At 34.3% G+C, this 21,811-nt stretch overlaps 1 protein-coding gene across 1 annotated transcript in view; it reads left to right on the top strand.

Annotated features, from left to right (window-relative positions):
* RALGAPA2 (Ral GTPase activating protein catalytic subunit alpha 2) overlaps positions 1 to 21,811 on the top strand; it is a 417,261-nt gene that overhangs the window by 223,528 nt on the left and 171,922 nt on the right. Inside the window, exons 33-36 of the mRNA XM_020989297.2 lie at positions 4,768 to 5,536; positions 9,817 to 9,888; positions 15,334 to 15,457; positions 20,674 to 20,829. Coding sequence (XP_020844956.1) covers positions 4,768 to 5,536; positions 9,817 to 9,888; positions 15,334 to 15,457; positions 20,674 to 20,829 — 1,121 coding nt within the window. The remainder of the gene's footprint in view (positions 1 to 4,767; positions 5,537 to 9,816; positions 9,889 to 15,333; positions 15,458 to 20,673; positions 20,830 to 21,811) is intronic.

Consider the following 21,811-nt stretch of genomic DNA (forward strand, 5'->3'; position numbering starts at 1 on the left):
GTGAAATCGTATTCTCTTACTGGTCATATCCCATTTTAAAACCCTTTCCTCACAAACATTCTTGAGAGGCAAAAATTATAAGAATCTTCAGTATGCAAATGAACCAAGTGAACCTCAGAGCAGTGACTGTACCAAATGTCCATATCTAGTGAGTGTTGTACGCAGGATTTAGAAGCAGGCTTTCTGACTTATAATGCAAAGACCTCATGATTTAATCAGATGGTCACTATATTTTTTCATAATTGTACATATTTTAACCATATCCAGTATGTAGAACAATGTGTAACATATAATACTTATAGACTCTTCTTTGGTTAATTTGCGACGACTAACCCTTCTCAGACTAATCAAGGAAGGCAGAGATTATGACTTAAATAAAAACTGAGTCTTTTATAACACCTAACATCATTTACTATGTAGTAGGCATGAATAAATATTTTTAGAGTTTAATAACTTACATCATTCTAATGAATCCTGTTTTTGTTTTTACTTTTCCATTTTATTGATGACCCTCTACTTTCTTGTTCATTGTAGGTGCTCTTTTCTGGACCTATCCTATATTGCTATCTGTAACTGCTAGTAGAATTCCAAGAATAGTAGACACACTATTATTTTGCACAAGTGTAAAATAGTTTATTGCTACCACTATTCTAAATTTTGTCCAACGTATTGTTGACCTTTTTTGTTGAAGTTGGTGCATTCAATCCATGTGCTTAAAGTAACAGTCTATAATGACACCTAAATCTTTTTTTTCAAAGTTTTATCTATTGGCTTAGAATCCTTTTAGAAATATTGTTTAATTTATTTTTTCCCATCTTGTTTGCATTGCAATTTATCATTTTTTTCTTCCCGTTTACACAACTTTATGAGATCTGTCTTTAATTTGTCCCTTAGCTTGGCATTAAGTTACCTGGCAGAGCTTAGTGCCATCTGAAAACCGGGAGATACTTGTCTTAACACAGTTCTTTGATACTAGAAATAATTAGAATTTTTTTAAAAAAAGCCTTTTCACTGTTATCCTAGCTGAACAGAAAAGCTAGAAACATTAAAACCTGGTGTTGTACACAGATACTTCTTGCTGAGTGGGTACATTCTGTTAAAAGCAGAGAGATAAAAATAGGTACGAGATAGTTTTGTCATTTTATGTAGTACAAAATGTTTCTTATGTTTGGTGTGTGTTAATCTCAATTCTCCCTCTCCTCCAGGCCTCTCACCACAGCTATTTCCAGCTATTTTTTTAAATGCAAGAACTTATTTGTGATCTGTTATTTTGACATACTTAAGGAAAATTAATTATGACTTTTTAAAATTATTAATTATCACTGACTTTGCAGTCAATCAATAAATATTTCTTAAGCATCCCTATTTGCCAGGCATTGTGCTGTGTAATGAGGATACAAAGAAAGGCAAAAAATAGTCCCTGCTTCTGAGGAAGACAACCTTTAAACAACTGTACAAGCAAGATAAATACAGGATAATTTGAATATTATGAACAGAGGAGTATCAGGAAAGCTTCTTGTAGAAGATGGGATTTTAAGACTTGAATGAAGCTAGGAGGCAGAAAAGTGGAAGGAGAGTCTTCCATACTGGGGGTAAGGGGGTAAGAGGAAGAACAGCAGATTCTGGAGATAGATTGTCTTGTTTGAGGAATAGCAAAGAGGCCAGTGCCACTGTATCACAGAGTGTATGGGGGAGAGTAAGGTGAAGACTAGAAGGGTAAGAGGGGCTCAGGTTGTTGAGGGCTTTAAATGCCAAGCAGAGGACAGTTATAAAGGAACTTAAAAGAGAATAGGAATAAATGGTCATCTATAAAAGAATTATGTTTATTGACTTTAGTAATAGGGCTTGCTACGGTTATAGTATTTCACTACTCCCTCAATACTTGAAATTTTGAATGAGGTCCTCCTATTTAAATAATGTAATTTTTTTTCAAATTTTGAATCAATAGTAGCTCTTTGAAAATAGGCTTTAAAACTCAAAACTTTGAATAAAAACATTAAAAAAATAGGCTTTAAATAAATGCCATTCTCCAATTGATAAATGATCAAAGAATATAAAGTTTTCAGAAGAAATCAAAGCTATCTATATTCATAGGAAAAAATGCTCTAAATCACTAATAATTAGAGAAATGCAATTTAAAACAACTCTGAGGTGCCACCTCACATCAATCAGAAATGACAAATGCTGGAAGGAATGAGGTAAATAAGGATACCAACGCAACTTTTGGTAAAGTTGTGAACTGTTCCAGCCATTTTGGAGAACAATTTGTAATTGTGCCAAAGGACTGTAAAACTGTGCATAACCTTTGACTCAGCAATACCACTACTAAGTCTGTGCCCCAAAGAGATAAAGGGAAAAGGGTCCATATTTACAAAAATATTTATAGTAGTTCTTTTTGTGATAGCAAAGTATTAAAAGATGAGGAATCAATTTTCATCAATTGAGGAATGGCTGAACAAGATGTGACATAGGATTGTGATGGAATACTGTTGTTCTATAAGCAATGATGAGGGGGATAGTTTTCAGAAAAACGTGGCAAGGCCTATATTACCTGATGCAAAATGAAGTGAGAACCAGAAGATCATTGGGCACAGTAACAGTAATATTGTAATGATGATCATTGCAAAAGACTTAACTGCTCTGATCAATACTGTGATCCAAGACAGTTAGAAAAGGACTTGGATGAAAAAAAAAATGCTATCCACTTCCAGAGAGAGAACTGGTAAATTGAGTACAAATTGAAATATAATTTTCTCACTCCCTTCCTTCCTTCCTTCCTTCCTTTCTTCCTTCACTTCCTCTCTTCCCCCCTCCTTCCTTCCTTCTTTCCTTTCTTTCGCTAATATGGAAATTTGCGTGATTTCACATCTATGTTATATTGTTTGCCTTCTCAGTGGGTAGAACTGAGGAGAGAATTTGGGGGATAATCTGGTGCTCAAAATGTAAAAAGAAAAGGATGTTAAAAATAAAAGAAAATATGCTTTGTTATTTTAGGAATGAAATTTAACAAAACAATTTATTTCTTTTTTTTTTTTCATTTTCTTAGTGAAAATACTATGGAAATTTGGGACGAATATCTTTAAAAGCATTTTAGGAGCAACCTGGAACTAGTTTTCTCCTTAATAATTTCTCTCTGTAGGGGCAGCTAGGTAGCACAGTGGATAGAGCATCGGCCCTAGAGTCAGAAGGACCTGAGTTCAAATTCGGCCTCAGACACTTGACACTTACTAGCTGTGTAACCCTGGGCAAGTCACTTAACCCCAACTGCTTCACCAAAACAAATAAATAAACAAATAAAATTTCTCTCTGTCATATAACTAAATGGCAGTCAATTCAGCTGATGTATGCCAGGGAAGAACAATAATAAATTCACCAGTCTTTCTTCTGCCTCTACTTCATTACTCAAAGCAAAGTGTTAATGTTACACTTTCCAATCTTATCTGAAATGACTTCATCCTAAACTTGCCCCTCTTCCCAGTTTCCTCTGTTGTTGTTGTTGTTGTTGTCGTTGGTATTCTCACAGTCACCCAGACTCTCAAAGCATTGCAGTCATATTTTACTCCTCTCTCCATCACTGTCTACCTGTAGTCAGTTGTCAAGCTTTGTTGCTTTTTCTGCTCCCAGTTTCCACTCCCACCACTTAAATGAAGGCTTCTGTAACTTATTCAGGCTACAGTGTCAGTCTCCTACATGCTCTCTCTCTCACTGCAAATTGTCCCTCACACCACTGCCAAAGTAATTTTTCTTATGCACAGTTTTTGACCCTTCCAGTTGCATATCTTAGGATCCTACTCACTCAGTCAACTTGGGTAACTGCCATTGCCTCGACATTAAGATAAAACTTTTAGCCTATGTTCAAGTCCCTCTGTGGTCTTGCTCCAACCTGGAAAGGACTCCAGCTTTCTTTTTCTGCTTTCCAATCCCTCCTTGATTCAGCCTAACTCTGCTACTAGCCACCCCCTGATCTTATTTTGTGCTGTCTTTCTCTGGGCTTTTTATACTGGCCATTCTTATGGCCATTTCTACTTCTTGTAATCCTTCACTTCCTTCAAAGCCACAGCTCAGGTATGTTCTCAATGAAAATGTTTCTGATTCTTTCCGCAAGAATTGATACTTTGATACTTTACTCCTCAGTTCCTCATTCCTCACTGACCTCCTTTAACCCTTCATATATTCTAACTTATAATTTCTAACGTAATTGTTTGTGTTGTTTCTCTTTCCCTTTTACCCTGTTGTCGAGTCCTTGATGGCAGGAACTGTTTCATTTTTTAATCTTCCATTCCTAGCACCTAATAGAGTCTCCTGGACAAAGATTTTGCCTCATAAATTTTTGTTGAATTTGACTGCAAGACATGGTGGGCCAGATAACTCATTTTAGATACACTGAAGAAAGGAGATTTTTTTTTAACTCTTTGGGTAACTAATATTTAAAATAATGTCTTTTACATAGTGGACTCTAAATAAGTAATGATAATGAACAAAATTTTTCTCAGTTTGTCTAGAAACATATCTACCATTTGTAATAATGTTTCTAAAGGAAAATATGATTCAAATTTCAAATACAAATAACCTTTTTATAAGGTTGGGGACTGCCTGGATACTCAGAAGCGCAGGTTTGACAGTTCTTTTTTAAAAATCCATGACAGATTTGAAAATAGGTCTGCCAAAGTTTAAAGAAAAAGCCACAAACAAAATTTGAAATATATTAGTGTTGATTTTAATGATGGGTTTCTGCCATCTCTGATCATTCTTTATTTATTTTTATAGAAAAACGGAGGAGGAGTTTGGAATTAATCCCTCTGACTGCCCGCATGGTGATGACACATCTAGTAAACCACTTAAGTCACTATCCACTGAGTGGGGGCCCTGCTATTCTTCACAGCCTTGTTAGTGAAAATCATGACAATGCATATTTTGAGTCACCTGAGCTCTCTTCTGAAGTCTTCAGAAGTCCAAACCTACAGTTGTTTGTATTTAATGACAATACCCTTATGTCTTACCTTCAGATTCCTTCAGAAAGAACAGAAGGGAGGCCTTCAGGTGCCCTTTCTGATGTCAGGCTTATTGTGCGAGATATCTCTGGAAAGTATTCTTGGGATAGCAAAATATTATATGGACCTTTGGAAGGCTGCTTTTCACAGGACAAAAGGAATAATTCATTTGTGATTTCAGAGAGTAGACAGCAGACATTTGAACCTGAGAAAGATTTTTCTCAAATTGAAGAAGTAGATGATGTGCTTGACAAATTACTTGAAAATATTGGCAACGCAAGCCCTGAATGCCTTTTGCCATCCCAGCTTAACCTGAATGCTCCTTCACCACCCCCATTTGGAATGAGTCATTATCAAGAAAAAGAGATCATCGAAGCAATTTTGTATCAGAATGCCCAAGAAGAGGAATATGTACATAGGTGTAGGTCTGATGTTGTAATGAAAGTTCCCAATGAAGAACAGCCAGTTCCCTCTGAGCCACAAGGTCCATTTTATTTCTGTAGATTACTGCTGAATGACTTAGGAATGAATTCTTGGGACAGAAGGTATGAACCTAGTATTTCATTTTATTTTATTTAACTTATTAATATATTGCTTTTTTTAACATGACAGTTTTAATTTTGAGATTTTTCTTTAATTATTTTTCACATTTTAAATTTATTTCAGTAGCCACAAGAAAGGTATGAGTGTTTTTATAAATTTAAAATATTAGCAAAACAAAGAGTGCAATCCCAATTCTTGGGCTTAATTCCAGCCAGTGATATGAAAGCAACATCTAGCTTTCTATCAGTTATTTGTTCAATGTGACTGCAGTTTTCTTTATTTTGGAAGTTACATAACTTTGATTAACTTTGATTAATGTTGATTTTTGTATTGCATTGACATTTCATCTAGATCTCAAGAAATTACTTTCAGTGTTAGCATTCCTTACTATATGGCTTAGTGAGATTTTATGGAAAGAGCATTGAATTTGAGATGATCACAGTGTTTGAATCCTTATTCAACAGTTTGTCAGCTGCCTTTCAGCCTTTACCTTAAGCAAATCACTTAACATCTCTGAGCACTGGCTTCCTCATATCTAAAGTAGGCATACTAGTATTTATGCCATCTACTTTTCAGAGATCATAGAATTTTGAAATTAGAACAAGACCTTAAAAGTCATTTAGTAAAATCTCCCACATAATGCAAAAAAAACACAAGGGGATGTTCTACCTTACAAAAGAAGACTTAGAGGAAAGTCTTCATTTACTTAAAGGACTTTCATGTAGAAAAGTTTGAACTTATGTTAGATAGATACAGGTAGATTTAGGTAGAGTTAAGACCAATAGATAAAAATTAAAAAGAGTCAAGGTCCGCCTCAGTATCAGGGAGAACATTCTAATATTCTTTTCAAAAGACAACTCATTTCTTTTTTTTCTTCTTTAAAGTAATGGGCTTCTAATCATTTTGAATATTTAAGGAGAGGCTAGATGGCCTCTTGTTAGCCATCTTGTAGACAGAATTGTGCAGATCATATCTGGTGTGATGGAAAGAATGATAGAGTTTGAGACAGGAATCTTAGCTCTAATATTTATTACTACCTAGGTGGTCATGGGCAAATCACTTAATTTCCCTTGATCCTCAGTTCACTCATTTGATATTTACAATAATTTCACAAGGCTGTTATAAAGAAAGCACTTTGAAAATTAAAATGTACTATGTGCATATGACTATCATCGTCATCCTCATCATCATCTTCATTAACATTATCTAGCCAAAAATGATCATGTCTGAATTATTATTATTATTATACAATTTCTTATTAAAGGATCTTTAGAGGTGCTTATGTAGGAAGCTTTTCCATCTTGTCCTGTAGTTCATTTCTCATAGTTACAGTTTACTACCTCAAAAGGCAATTTTTTGAACACTTGAATTATTAACAATTTCCTCTTTATCCAGAAACAAAATTGGACACCCTGTAACTTCTGCCCTTTGGTTCTAGTTCTGCTCTGTGGAAATAACTTTGTAAAAAAAGAAAATTACCTTCCTTATATGTGATTTTTTTCTTAGTGATCCCACTTCTACCCTCACTGATTCATTTTCATAGTGTTCAGGAACCACCCATTCCAGAATTTTACCAACCAAGTTATTGATAATAATGATGGTGATATCTTGATAGTTAGCAAAACATTTTTGTAAGGATTATCTCATTTGAGTCTTATGAAAACTTTGGGAGGTAGGTCCTTTTTTTAAACCCGAGTTGGAAGCTAAGGAGCCCAAGGCTCAGAGAGATTAAGTGACTTGCCTAGGGTTATACAGATAACTGTGTAGAGGTGGGATTTAAACATAAATCTTCCTGACTCCAAATCTAGCATGCCACCCATTATGCCAAGTAGCTAATGTTGAAACTATGTTAAAAAATTAATCTATGCCATCTATCTTTCTTTTTAAAACAGGAACCTTTTTTTTTAATCAGATAATTCACATTATCTATACTTGTTCATACCTGTCCTTCAGGCTTTTAGCACTCCTACCATTCACCAGAAATTTAAAGAGAAGTACAATGATTATATCCACAAGTCCTTGGTGAAATGGAAAAAAAAAATTAGATTTGGAATTAAAGGACTTTGGTTCAAATCCCAGTTCTATTTACTTGGAAAGCCACTTAACATCTCTAGGCATAAGGTTCTCATGTAAAATGGCAGGTTTGGACCATATAATGTCTAAGCTCTCTGCCAGCACTTAACCTGAACCAGTGAACATAGAATCATAATTTTAGAATGATAGGCTAGTCCAATTCTCTCATTATTTTGGAGGAAACTGCCATGGCATGCTCAAAGATCATACAATTAATTAGTTCTTGGAGTTTTTAGGGACGTTTGGGGTTAAGTGATTTGCCCAGGGTCATATAGTTAGTAAGGGTTTGATGCCAGATTTGAACTCACAGGGCTGGTGCTCTATCTACTGTGCTACCTTGCAGCCCCCCATACAACTAATTAGTGATAGAGTCAGGAGAAGGTCTTTTGATTTCTTGTTCTTTGTTTTTTCTCTTATACCACATTGACTTAAGACCCTTTTTACCACCTTTCTTCCCCTTTCCTGGGTCCTGATCCCTACCAGTCAGATGTCTGATATATATTCTGGATCCAGTTGTCTTGACTGCCTAGACCCTGGACCTATATGTTCTAACATGTATGTTTTGACTTAATTTTGCCTACCAGTTTCTGATCCTTTCCTGACACTTTCTTGAAGTACCTGGATAATCTCACCTCAGACGGCTGACATGGTTTCAAATGACTGATTTACCCGGTTCTACAGGACCAACTGTGTTCTGACCTCAGTGACCCTTCCTGGATGTCTCCATGCTCTGCTTTCCCATTTATGTCTTCTCTCTTTGTATTTCTTACCTACTGACTTCTACTTCTCTTGTGCAGTCTCCTTAGATTGTTATTTTTTAACCCTTGATCTGTGCTGTTTTGAACACTAGATAATACTGACTTTTTCCCAGTTAGTAAGGAAAGATAAAGATATAAAAAGTAGTCTTTATTTAGCAGATTAGACTCCAGCTGATATTAAAATTAGTGATTACCTTTCTACCAATTTGGAAATTTAAATTAGAAAAAATCTTATATCAATATCACTTTTGTTTTTCTCACCTTTTATCCTCACCCAGTTGTTCTGTACCATATTTCTGAATTAACTAAGGTTCTACTCCAGTGTCTCATCATAGTCTGGAGGCTACCTTATTTTTCAAATAATATCTGATAGTAGACTACAAGCTCTGTCAGATCCTAACAGCCTACCAAAGATTCAAGTTCAAATGTCAAGTTTCTAGTCTATTGATTGGCAGTGTGCATAACGCAAGTACCATTCTAGCTAGCTTCAGAGAGTTTATTAGCTGTCGTGTAAATTCAAGGTGATGATTTTTTTTTAGCAGAAGAGTTCTCCAAGATTATCTGTTAAGTTGTAGGGAAGTTACCTGTGATGTTAGTGGAGGGAGTTCTTATACTGATGAATCCCTGAAGTCTTGAAGTATGTTGTATCTGTATATTTAATATGCCTTGTACCACTCTCTCCTGTCTTCTCTTAGCTCTGTTTCTTTTGCTATAGTCTGGTCATGAGTCCTAATTCTCCCTGTTGCCATTTTTTGACCTGAAGCAAATTCATCTTCTGCATATCATGTTTCTGTCATTACATGTGCACAGACAAATACATATGTTCAAAATGCATTCATTTAATGTTTGCCACCACTGATATCAACTTATTTTGCTGAGAAGCCAGGTGATGGAATACTAGAGTCAGAAGACCTAGGTATAAATTCAACCTTTACTACTTTTTCTAATTGTGTAACCTTGGGCAAATTAATTAGCCTCTGAATCTTTTTTTTTTCAATTTAAAGAGCATTTATTAAGTGCTTACATTATGCCAGGCACTGTACCAGACACCAGGGGCACAGTGAAAAGTATAAATAGACTCTGTTCTAAAGGAGCTTTCATTCTACTGTGGGAAAACATCTGCAAAATCTGCATACTACTGTAACTTGTACCACCTACCTCTTAAGGTGGTTGTGTTGAAAAAATGAGATAACACATGCAAAGTACTTTTCATATCTGCATAGTGCCAAATAAATAATTGATTATAGTATTAATAATACCATAGTATGTAGTAATTGGTTGCAGTAAGACAACTTAAAACATATGCAAAATTTACATTTGAATATATTTAGTTCATTTCCCTTGATATTTTTTTCAAATTGAAATTTATAAAAGGAGTATTCATTACATAGTACATTGTTTTTGTTTCACATGATTTATCTTCCCAAAATTTTTAATTTTTGTTATTATAGAAAAAATTTTCATCTGCTGAAGAAAAATTCTAAATTGTTGAGAGAGTTAAAAAATTTGGACTCACGTCAGTGGTATGTAATTCTATTTAAAAGTTACTTTCTTTCTTGTTATATCTTCTGAGAACATGTACAGCTGTTACTTCAGTACTTTGATGAAACTGTGATCTCATTAGTGTTCATAATTTTCTCCAAAGTAACAAATTGCAAGTCATCTGTCGCTTCTTTCCTATATAACTCTTGTCCATATCCATCCACAAATCCTCTATATAGCTCCAACCAGTGTATTAGGAACTTCCTCTAATTCTTTTGATGTTGTGGGTACCACTGTACAACACAGACTGTCCTTTAGTTATGTCTCACTATGTAGCTAGGCCACTTCATTTTCTGGCCATTCAACTTTTGGATGACAAGTTTGATATAATGAAGGGATAAGTACAGCAGGTAAACCTGCAGAAAAGAATACATCCTCAGAAAAAAATGTTCATATTATTTAGATCTATAGATGTGCATACCCATCTTTACTTATACATCTGACATCTCTGAAATGTATTTGCTTTATAGTCATATTTGTTGAAATGTAATTTATTCAATGATACCAAATTTTACGCTGTGTTTATTTTAACAGCCACAGAGTTCAAAATTATTCTGTTATAAATTGATATAGATGAGCTCTCTTTGCCAAAATGGTAGAATTTTTAGGTCAACAGGCCTTTTTCCCCAGCCTATATTAACTTCAGTATGTGTGGTATATAGTTCAGCGATGCCGCTAAAAGATTTTTTTGAATCTACGTTACCTAGAACCCTTATGTCCATTATGTATAACAAAATCCCCAAGTGTTAATCTTTGGGAAAATTGAGTAGAATCATGTCTTATCTCAACCCTATTTTAATAGTGAATTTTTAATACTTAACTTTTAAAATTATATATAATATGTATATATATAATGCTATTTATTGAACTAATGTGCTTTTAGGTGAAATGACAAAATAAAGATTATTTTCAATGGCCTCTTTAGCTCTAAATCCTACAATCCTAAATTCAGCAACAACAACTTGGAACTTTTGATAGAAGACAAAGTAAAATAGCTTTTAAAGCATAAAGAAAGAGGAACTAGTAAAACAGTTTTATCCTGACATGTCATGACATATTTCAATTTTAACATCTGGGGAAATTACAGTTTTTACTCTTAGAAATATTACAAAAGTATGAAAGGTTTATATATATGTATGTGTGCATATATATGTATATGTATACACTCACACACACACATACACTCACTCTCTCTCTCTCTCCTCTCTCTCTCTCTCTCTCTCTCTCTCTCTCTCTCTCTCTCTCTCTCTCTTCGTTTTTGTCCTAAAACACTTTAGGTATTTAGGTAACAAATATCTACGGAGCATGTACTATTCTACATACAAATTGTTTAGTGCAATTTTTTTTCTTTCTTTTTTTAAATGATGACAGCTGTGTATTTCTTAAAAGAACAATTCCTCAGTAAGGTATAATTTATAGGTTTGTTTTCATTTGTCCATTTATTTTGAGTTCTCATTAAAACATGGGCATGATGAGTCTTCCAAGCTCAATGCTACCTTTAAGGGAACAAAAATGACTTGGTTTATATCACTATTATTTGTACTTCAAATTTATGGTACTAATGTGCTTTTTTTCTTTTCCTTTAGAACAAAAGTATAGAAGAGAATCAGTATTTAAAATTCTATTAAAAACATTCAAAATCCTTTTATAAAGGTTACTGAAGAAAATGGGAAGAGTGGGGCATATTGTATATTGCTTCCACTCATTTTATAGAACTTTATTAGAGTCATCCAGTTAGCATTTCTAAACATTTACCTTTAGATAGGGAGTTGATTTTTCTTCTCACTCACTTTATTTGTTCTTCTTTTTATCTTCTCTTTAAAAAACACTATCCTGTTTATTTAGGGCACTTCATAACTACAGTTAAGGCTTTCCAGATTAGAAGCAGAACTGCCTCCTTGAAGCATTTGGAACATACATATGAAAGACATAATTTACGTTTGACTTTTCCTTTAAAAATCTTGAAGGGTAAATCTATCTCATCTGTGTAGTTATTATCCTAAATAACTTAGTTTCTATTATGATTGGTACTTAAGAAATACATTTGTTAAACTATGTGGAGTATTTGAAAATTAATTAACAATAGAAAACTTAACAGATACCTACATTGCCATTTTAAAATTTCTTGATTCCTGATTCAAAGGGAAATATTTTTGATGACTTATACAATTATGGATTTGAGTAAGAGTGTTTTAAAAGGCTTAAAACCCTAACCTTAACCCTAATACCATTTTCTTATTTTTTTCTATCATCATAATACTTGTTTTCAACTGTATTTTTTGCCTTCTGCTTTGGGGTTAGAGAAAGAGTGAGTTTACTTTTGGAATTCTGTATAAGAAACAAAACTTGAATGATGTTCCTTTGTGTCCCATGAATTTGCCATCATTGAGCAAATGGAATGAACTTCCAAACTTAAATTTTCACATACATTCTGCTTTATTCCATATACTTCATGTTAAACAAATAAAAGGTTATCTTACAACTATGGCCAATTTGTTTAGTCTTAATAGATATGAGCTATGTGAGGTACAATTGAATTAGTTCCCTGGAGTGTTCTTGCACTTATAAAACATGGCTTTGAAAATCTTATTGGCAAATCATCTGCCCCTCTAATTAACCTTCATTTAAACCTCTACCCCTTGAATTTAATGTTCCTTGATAACTAAGTAGGGTACCAACTTCTATCATTATAATTGCTATTTTCACTAGCTCTTTTTGAAGTAAAAAAATAAGTATGTTCCATAATTGTACATCTAGAAGGGCTTAGTTTCTCTCAGTTCACATGTAGGACCACGTATTAAACTGCTTTCACTAATATCTTTCAGTGTTCCACAACCTTCAAAGTAATTCTTCCTATGTAAACTGATTTCCTCCTATCATGGTGTTACATTATTATCTTTCCCTGTTCACAGAAAATACAAAGAATATCACTTAACCATCATCTAAAAGAATATATGCTTTTTGTTTGCCCTTGCTATATATTTTAATGGTAATGTAAGAATTTAGCTAATTAAGGTCAGAAAATGTGTAAAGTAAGATATTATGCACAAAGAATTGTGCTAGACACAGGGCAAATTTAATGAATAATCAGTTTTATTGCTTAAATAGTAATAATCTTACAAGTATATATTAAGATGAAGAGAAGGTCAGCTGTTTTTGAATTCTGGTTTGTAACATAAGGAAAAAATAAAAAGCATAAATAAATTGACTTGGCCTTGTCTGGACCCATTTGGAACAAGAAGGTGGGTCTGCGTTTCTTTCTGTATTGCCCACTTACTCCTGTATCCTGTGGATGTGAAATATTGTTGGTGTTGCTAATTAGCACTACAAACACATTACATGCATTGAAGAGTCTAACAAGGCCAGCTCCAGGTTGAAAAGCTAGCCAACTTTCTAGGGTCTCCAAATTTGAAAGATGTGAAATTTGTTGAATTTTTAGCACTAAAGGTCGTTGTTTCTCACACCTGTAACATACAGCTATTCATGATTGAAATTATTTTATTTCTAGGACATGCAAATAGGGGTTTTAAGAACCTCATATTTCAAAAGTAAAAAGTCTGAAATTGAAGAAGTGAACAGATACATTTCAATTGGGTCTGTAATTTCATAAATAAATATTGCATTTAAGTTTCCTTTGACTGCTTCCAGAGAACTCCCAGGGATTTTTAATTAAATAGATTTAGTTATAGAAAAGAATTGGGGGTCAATCCAAATTTCCCAATTGTTAAATGTGATTTTTATAATATAAGTGTTTGCCAGGCATAGTGGTATACGCATATAATCTTGGTCAATAGAGATCCTAAGGCTGGTGGATCTCTTGAGCTCTGGAGTTCTGAGCTGCAGTGGGCTATGCTGATTGAGCATCTACACTAAGTTTGTCATTATTATGGTGTGAGCCACGGGTAACAAGGGGCTACCAGGTTACCTAAAGAAGGGTGAACCAACCCAGGTCAGATATGAAGCAGGTCAAAGCTCTCATGCTGATTAGTAGTGCCTTAGTACTTAGATTGGGAGAGCCTTAAATAGCCTGACCACTTCCAAGTCACCTGAGATAGGGGGACCCAGTCTCAAACAAATAAATGATCACTGGTGCTTGTCTTGTAATTGTACTTTGATTTTATATATCTTTACCATGTCCTAATGACCAGTAAAGGTAATGGTGTATGGTGTCAACAGTTGTCACCTACATGCTTCAATATATCTACAATTAGAACATTTTTCAGTACTCCATATAAGACAATATATTTCCTGAAATTTAATTGTTGCTAAATGTTTCTGAATCCCCGTAACACTTCAAGACTCTTCCTTAGAAATTATAGTCCAAAGCATGCCTTCTCTGTGAGATATTAGTCCAGTCAAGTGAAACCTCTTCCCCACTTATGAAGTCCTCTCATCTAACCTCTAAGATTTAGTTGACGTTCAATAAATTATGACTAATAAGATGATAATTAATTTGCATGTGTGGAAATGTTTAAGGAACTTACACTCTTTTGGCCTATGTTGTTCATAAGTGGGGTTTTTGGATTTTTTTTTTAACCTAATTTAGTACTTCAAAAGGTAGCCGATAGAAAACAAGTTCAGTCATTTGGGAACTTGAAGCATAATATACTAATTGGGAGAAATAAAACTTTATTTTATGGAACTTAAAAGATTTATTTCCCATTGGACACCACAAAAATAATGAAGGAAATACAATGATAATCAGATTAGTAATCCTAATTTAAAAAAAGAAACCTAAGAGAATGACTTCTCAATAGAGGAAGGGCAATGAATTGAATCATTCCTATTTAGGGCTTTAGGGGGGAGAAAGATGTTCATTATTAACAAAATACCATGTTTATGTAATGTAAACTTAAGATTTTTTTGAACCATTAATCTAATTGCTTATACAGAAATTAGTTATTTAATACAGTCAAATACAGTAAATTGGTCCATGTCCTACTTAAGCTCATATAGTACCAGTATGAACTAAGCCTTTCATGAATGGAACCATTCAATTCTTTTCTCAGCCAAATACTATTTTTCTAACCCCACAGCATGTATTCAGTGACACATATTTAGAAAGGGAAGAGGTCCTATTATTTGGGGATGGGCAGTTACTTTCTACTGACCAAGACAAATTCAGAATCTGTTCTTACTGGAAGAAGACATTCCTTAAGATTCATTATTATTTTTATTATTAATTTGGTGATTTAGAATTAGAGAATTTTATAATATTATATCTTAAATCTCAAAGGCTAGGAATGTAAAATTTGAATAGATAATTTGTCTATTTCAAAAGCCAACTGAAATGTTCCTAAATTAAAATGAAGAAATCCTAAACTGTATGATATAAGAAATTATATACCAACTCATTTTTAAGTGAGTGTCCCCAACTTCCTATGCATTATAAATATACTTCATTTCAGTTTGCTTCTAACTTACAGCCGTGAAACTCACAAGATTGCAGTGTTTTACATTGCTGAAGGACAAGAAGACAAGTGCTCAATACTGTCAAATGCAAGGGGAAGCCAGGCTTATGAAGACTTTGTTGCTGGGCTTGGTTGGGAGGTAATTCATTTAATAGATATTAGTTAAATGCAACTGAATGGAAATTAGAGGGTTTTTGTGTATTTGTGTGTAAAATTATGCTGGCTTATGAAGTCTATGATAGAAATAGCGAAGATATCAAGAATTCTTGAGTCTTTTGTAATGAAAGTGTTAACTTGAGTTTCAACACTAATTAGCCACTTTCTAGCAAATTTAAATACAAATGTAGTAGAAAGAGAATTGGATTTGATTTCAATTGGGCCTGAGTTCATATCCCACCTCTAACAGTAGCTCTATGACATTGAACAAGTCATTTAATTTGTCTCAGCCTTAGTTGCTTCATCTGCAAATAGGGGATAATAACTCTTGTTGTACCTTCTGAAAAGGATTGCTGTGAGAATAAAATATGTATGTTAAATACTTTGCAAATTTGAAGCCATATAATTGTCAGCTTTTTTATGTAATTTAATATGTAATATTATTACAGTTTTTAGTAATGATTCAATTAAACAATCATTCATTAGTGTTCTTTTGGTTAATAAAATAGCTGAAATTAATACTTTCCATACTTTTTTAGAAGTATGGTGTGGGATGTGATATAGATAGATGACTATAACCAAAAATAAGACATTATGTGTGCATTAGAAAAGTAAAAATTGGGGGCAGCTAGGTGGCACAGTGAATAGAGCACTGGCCTTGGATTCAGGAGGACCAGAGTTGAAATCCAGCCTCAGACATATAACACTTACTAGCTGTGTGACCCTGGGTAAGTCATTTAACCCCATTGCCTAACCAAAAAAAAAAAAAGAAAGAAAAGTAAAAATTAAAATGTAATGTGATACCCTGAGGAGACAGAAGAATAAAAACCTAGAATGCCTTCATGAAGATTATAGCATCTGAGTTGGGTTTCAAAGGCTGGCTGTAGATTCAAATGGAGAAAAAGGGAAATGGAGGAGGTTTCAGACATACAAAACACCTAGTTCTCCTACCACCATATTATTTTGATATAACCTGAATCAGAAGGAAAAATGAGATCTTCAGCTGGGAATATATAAGATAAGAATGGCAAATTGGTGTTGCCTGACAAAAATGCAATGACTTTAATAGAGAAGAGAGATGAAAAAAGAGGTCAAATACTAGAAGGATGGATAAATAAGATATAATGGGAAAAGTATAAAATAGAATGAGTTCTTTTAGTTGGATTGAGTATCCATTCAAACCTGTTTTCTAAGATCAATTCTAAGTAGTTATGGAGAAAAATATGTTATTAAATCATATTATTTAAGTAGGGCTTGCGACTAGACTTGTGATTTCATTGTTGTATAGAACTCCCAGGTGGGTCAGCAGAGCCAAGATGGTGAAGGAGCTCTCCCTACATTCTCCTCCAAAGAATGTTAAAATAACACCTCAAATCATATTTTAGAGCAACAGAGCCATCAAAAAGTTAGAGTGAGACATTTTTCCACCCTAGAACAATTTAGTTGTTTTTCAGAAGAGGTCTGTGACATCAGGGTGGGGACTGGCCCAGAACATATACAGTAGCATCACCAGCAGCTCATCTTGGAGGCAACTTTGACAGCAGCAGCTGTAACAGCTTTGGGAGCTCTCAACCAAAGGACAGTAAAAGAGTCAGACAGCTGGTCAAAAGAAATTACGTGGGACCATTTGTTGGCACAGAGTGCAGCTGGTGCTGATTGGCAACTCTATTGCCTATATGCAGTTCTAGGTCACAATTCCAGGGAGAGAAGTGCTGGTAGTCGGTCTCAAGTGAGTAAGGGCCCTGGTCGCAATTCCAAGACAGAAGAGAACTAGCACTTCCAGCTTCAGGAGAACAAAGGACCTGGTCACAGTCCCAGGGCCACCAGGAGTTCTAATGCTTGTAGCTACAAGGGGACTGCCTGGATAAAGACCAGAGCATAGGCAGAAGAACACTGACCACACCTCTCTCCAGATGATACCATCTTTGAAGTACTGAAAACATACACACCCCCAGAACTAGCTCTGAAAACAACAGCACAAAACAGGCTGAAACTTGGGATGGCTTCAAATATCAAATATCATAGACCCACAGGATCACATAATTTAGCAGCATCCACATTACAGGAGCAGAGAGCTTGGAATGTGATATTCTGAAAGGCACAGGAGCTAGGATTAGAATCAAGAATAACCTATCCAGAAAAACCAAGTATAATCCTTCATGGAAAAAAGAGGACATTTAATGAAATAGGGCACTCTCAAGCATTCCTGATGAAAAGATCAGAGCTGAATAGAAAATTTAACATTCAAACACATGAAAAAAAAATAGAGTAAGAAAGAGGGATGCACTGGGATAAGGGGGAAGGGAGAGATAGAATGAGGAAAATTTTCTCACAGAAAAGCACACAAAGAGGAGTTTTTACAGTGGAAAGGAAAATGGGCAAGGGGGGGAATGGTGGGCAAAGCTTGAACCTCATTCTCATTGGAAGTTGGTTCAAAGAGGGAAGACTACATATATGTGTTCACTCAGTTGGACATAGAAATTTATCTTAGAAGGGGAAGGGGATAAGAAAAAGGGTAGGGTATGATAAAAGGAAGGCTGGATTAAGGGAGGCAGTGGTCAGAAGCAAAACAGACCTTTGAGAAAGGACAGAATAAAAAGAGAGAGAGAAGAATAAACAAGGAAAAGGGGATAGAGGGAAATACACAGTAATCATAACTTAATGTGAATGGGATGAAGTCACCATAAAATGAAGCAGATAGCAGAATGAAAACTAGAATACAGATATGTTCTAAAAAGACACACTTGAGACAGAAAGACAAACAGAGTTAAAATAAGGAGTTGGAGCAGAATCTGTTATGCTTCAGCTGAAGTAGAAAAGGCAGGGGTAACAGTTATGATCTCAGATAAAGCAAAAGCAAAAATATACCCTATTAAAAGAGATAATCTGGGAAACTATAAGGAATCATATTGCAGTAGTATCAAAAATTTTACAGCAAATTTCTCTGATAAAGATCTCATATATAGAGAGAATGGAATCAAATTTGTAAAAAATGAGCCATTCTCCAATTGATAAATGATCAGGGGATATGAACAGGTGGGTTTCAGAACAAATCAAAGCTATCTATAGTGATGAAAAAATGCTCCAATTCACTAATGATTAGAGAAAGGCAATTTAAAACAAATTTGAAGTTCTGCCTCCCAGCTGTCAGACATGACAAATTCTGGAGGAAATGAGGGGTCAAAGAAACACTAATGCACTGTTGGTGGAGTTGTGAAGTTGTCTAACCATTCTGGAGAACAATTTGTAACTATGCCCAAAGAACTATAAAACTATATATAACCTTTGACCCAGTGATACCACTACTAGTCTGTACCCCAGAGAAATCAAAGGAAAAGGAAAAGGATCCATATGTACAGAAATATTTATAGCAGCTCTTTTTGTCATGGCAAAGAATTGGAAATTGAGGACATGCTTATCAATTAGGGAATGACTGAACAAGATGCAACATGTAATTGTGATGGAACACTATTATGCTATAAGAAATGGCAAGGGGGTTGGTTTCCGAAAAGCATAGGAAGACCTATATGAACTATAGCAAAATGAAGTGAGCAGAAACAGATCATTGTACACAGTAACACCAATATTCTAACAATGTTCAACTGTGAAAGACTAGCTGCCTTGAGCAATAATATGGTCCAAGACAATTCCAAAGGATTCATGATGAAAAAATGCTCTCTACCTCCAGAGAGCAAATTGATGCACTCTTAGTGCAAATTGAAGTATGACTTTTCACTTTATTTTTCATGCTTTTTTGGTGATATGATTAATATGGAAATATGTTTTAATATGTTTTGCATGATTTCACATGTATAATTGGTAACATAGCTTGCCTCCTTGGTGGGTAGGGGCTAGGCAGAAGAGAGGGAGAGAATTTGGAACTCAAAATTTAAAAAAATGAGAGAATGCCATAAATAGATAAATGAACTAATCAATTAATTAAGTAAACATTTATTGCAGGAGAGAATTCCCAGGTGAAGAAAGTCCCTCTACTAATACAGGCTGGCACCATCTCTGCAATTTATAGTCTTAGAGATTTGCCTAGAACAGGGATCTACAAACTACAGCCTGAGGGCCAATTCTTGCCTAGCTCTTTTTGTACAGAACTAATTTTTTTAAAATTTTAAATAAGAGTAAAATTATTTAAACAAGTAAAAAGCATTCTTAGCTCAGGGCAATACAAAAAGCAGGCTGTAGGCAGAATTCAACAGTTTTCTAATTCCTGGCCTAGAGCCAGAGACTAAGTAATTTGTTAAAGTCATGCATCCTGTATGTATCACTTTGAACCTAGGTCTTCCTGACACACCTGTGGAAGAATATGTGCTTATGAGTTCAAGGCTCTTCTAAAATCAGAGATTTCTAAATAATCTAGACATAATCTAAACCAAAGTTTCCTTAACCTAGGGTCCTTATACTTATTTGATTTTGTTTTTAATGTTTTGATTATTGTATTTCACTATAATTGGTTTTCTTTGTATTCTCACATATTTTGTGCATTTTAGCGACATTCTGAAGAAGAGTCCATAGGCTTTAACCAGATACCAGAGAGTATCATAACACACACACAGAGACACACAAATGTTAGGAACCCTGAATCTAACCAGACTTATGTCTTTTTCATTCATTTTAGTTTAATTTTCTTTTAACTTAGTATAGAACAATTCAAGAAGTATGAATACGTAGAATGGGTATGATGGTGATTTTTTAAAACTAGCCATAAGGTGACATTTCTCAAAGAATTTTTAAATCTTCAAAAAGTTAGCTCTTTACTCTCTTAACTTCTCTTAACAGTAGCTTAAGAAATGTTTATTTTAAAGGTATCAATATGTTCTTTAAAACCATCCTTGACTATTCTTGACCATGTTTTCTTTTTGCCAAATAAAAAAGCACATTTCTTTAACCTTAATATATTTAATGTGAAAGAAACTCACTTATGTTTTTTCAAAGTATGAAAAAATATAATTAATTAAATGGATCTTAATGTTTTACACTACAGAGAATTCATGCTCCTTAGAACAAAAAAAGTGTCCACTCACTAAAAGATCTGGGCACTAACTGAGCGGTTAATGGCTAAACCATAGCTTTACAAAGAGCTGGGCATGCTTTAAATTTGTAATATATTCAGTGTCATCTAGCTTAGTAAATCAAAAGACCTGGTTTTTTGATTATCATTATTTTTCATTTTATTACACACATAAGGTTGACCTTTCAACACACTGTGGATTTATGGGTGGCCTACAGCGAAATGGCAGCACGGGACAAACTGCACCTTACTACGCTACCTCTACTGTGGAAGTAATTTTCCACGTCTCCACTAGAATGCCATTTGATTCAGATGATTCTCTCACCAAAAAGGTAATAGATATCTGTGTGTTTATATTTTTTCAAAATTTTCTTCCAAGTACTGTTAGAAAAGAACCTTTTCATTTATTAATTCACCTCTATTCTAAGACTTATTAAACTAAAATGTTTTTGTCGGAACACTGGTTGTTGGAACCAGACAAACTGATTTTGAAATATGGCTTCTTTATTTACTACCTGTGTGACATTAAGCAAGTCACTGAATTTGTTTGAACCTCTGTTCTGCCACATTGAAGTTTGGACTAGATGGCCTCTGAGATTCCTCAAAGTTCCAAATCTAAGATCTGATGATCAAATAAGTGATGAAATGTTAACAAAAATAGGTAATCGCTTATGAAGCAGGTCTTTAGATCAAGAGGTAAAGGTACAAAAAAGGCAAGGTTCACAGTAGATTTGTCTCTTAATGCTTATTCTTAACATTTTCTATCACAGTGTGTATGTGTATTTATGTGTGTATATAGATATGTATTTAATTTTTTATTATGTGTATGTATTTAGATATGTAATAATAAAGATGAATATGTGTGTGTCTTTAGATATGTAAAATCTAGACTGGTTTTCATTTATGGCAGCCTTCCACTAATAAAAAACAGATATGTGTATGTATATAGCTATCAATAACTATAACTTCTACTAATAAAAAATAGATGAAAAACAACCTTGATTTTATGTATATCTATAAAATATACATAGTTATCTATATACACACATATTGCTTTTTATTAGTAGAAAGTTATCATGAATGAAAAACAGACTAATTAAATATATGTTTTCATTGCCCTGTGTAGAGTGAATTGGTCACCAGAGAAAATGCCCAAATAGAAGAATCATTCAGTGCTGTGACCATACTCTATGTATATACTCCTCTTATCTCAGCTGTAGGTATTCATGTGTTTGGAATGTTGGTGAACTGTCAGTATCACTAGCCTTCTCATGTGGTTCTGTCTGGTGAACTACATGCAGACCCACTCTTATT

This window comes from Phascolarctos cinereus, unplaced genomic scaffold, assembly GCF_003287225.1.
Source record: "Phascolarctos cinereus isolate Bilbo 61053 unplaced genomic scaffold, phaCin_HiC Scaffold_2;HRSCAF=192, whole genome shotgun sequence".
In the NCBI taxonomy this organism is placed as follows: domain Eukaryota; kingdom Metazoa; phylum Chordata; class Mammalia; order Diprotodontia; family Phascolarctidae; genus Phascolarctos; species Phascolarctos cinereus.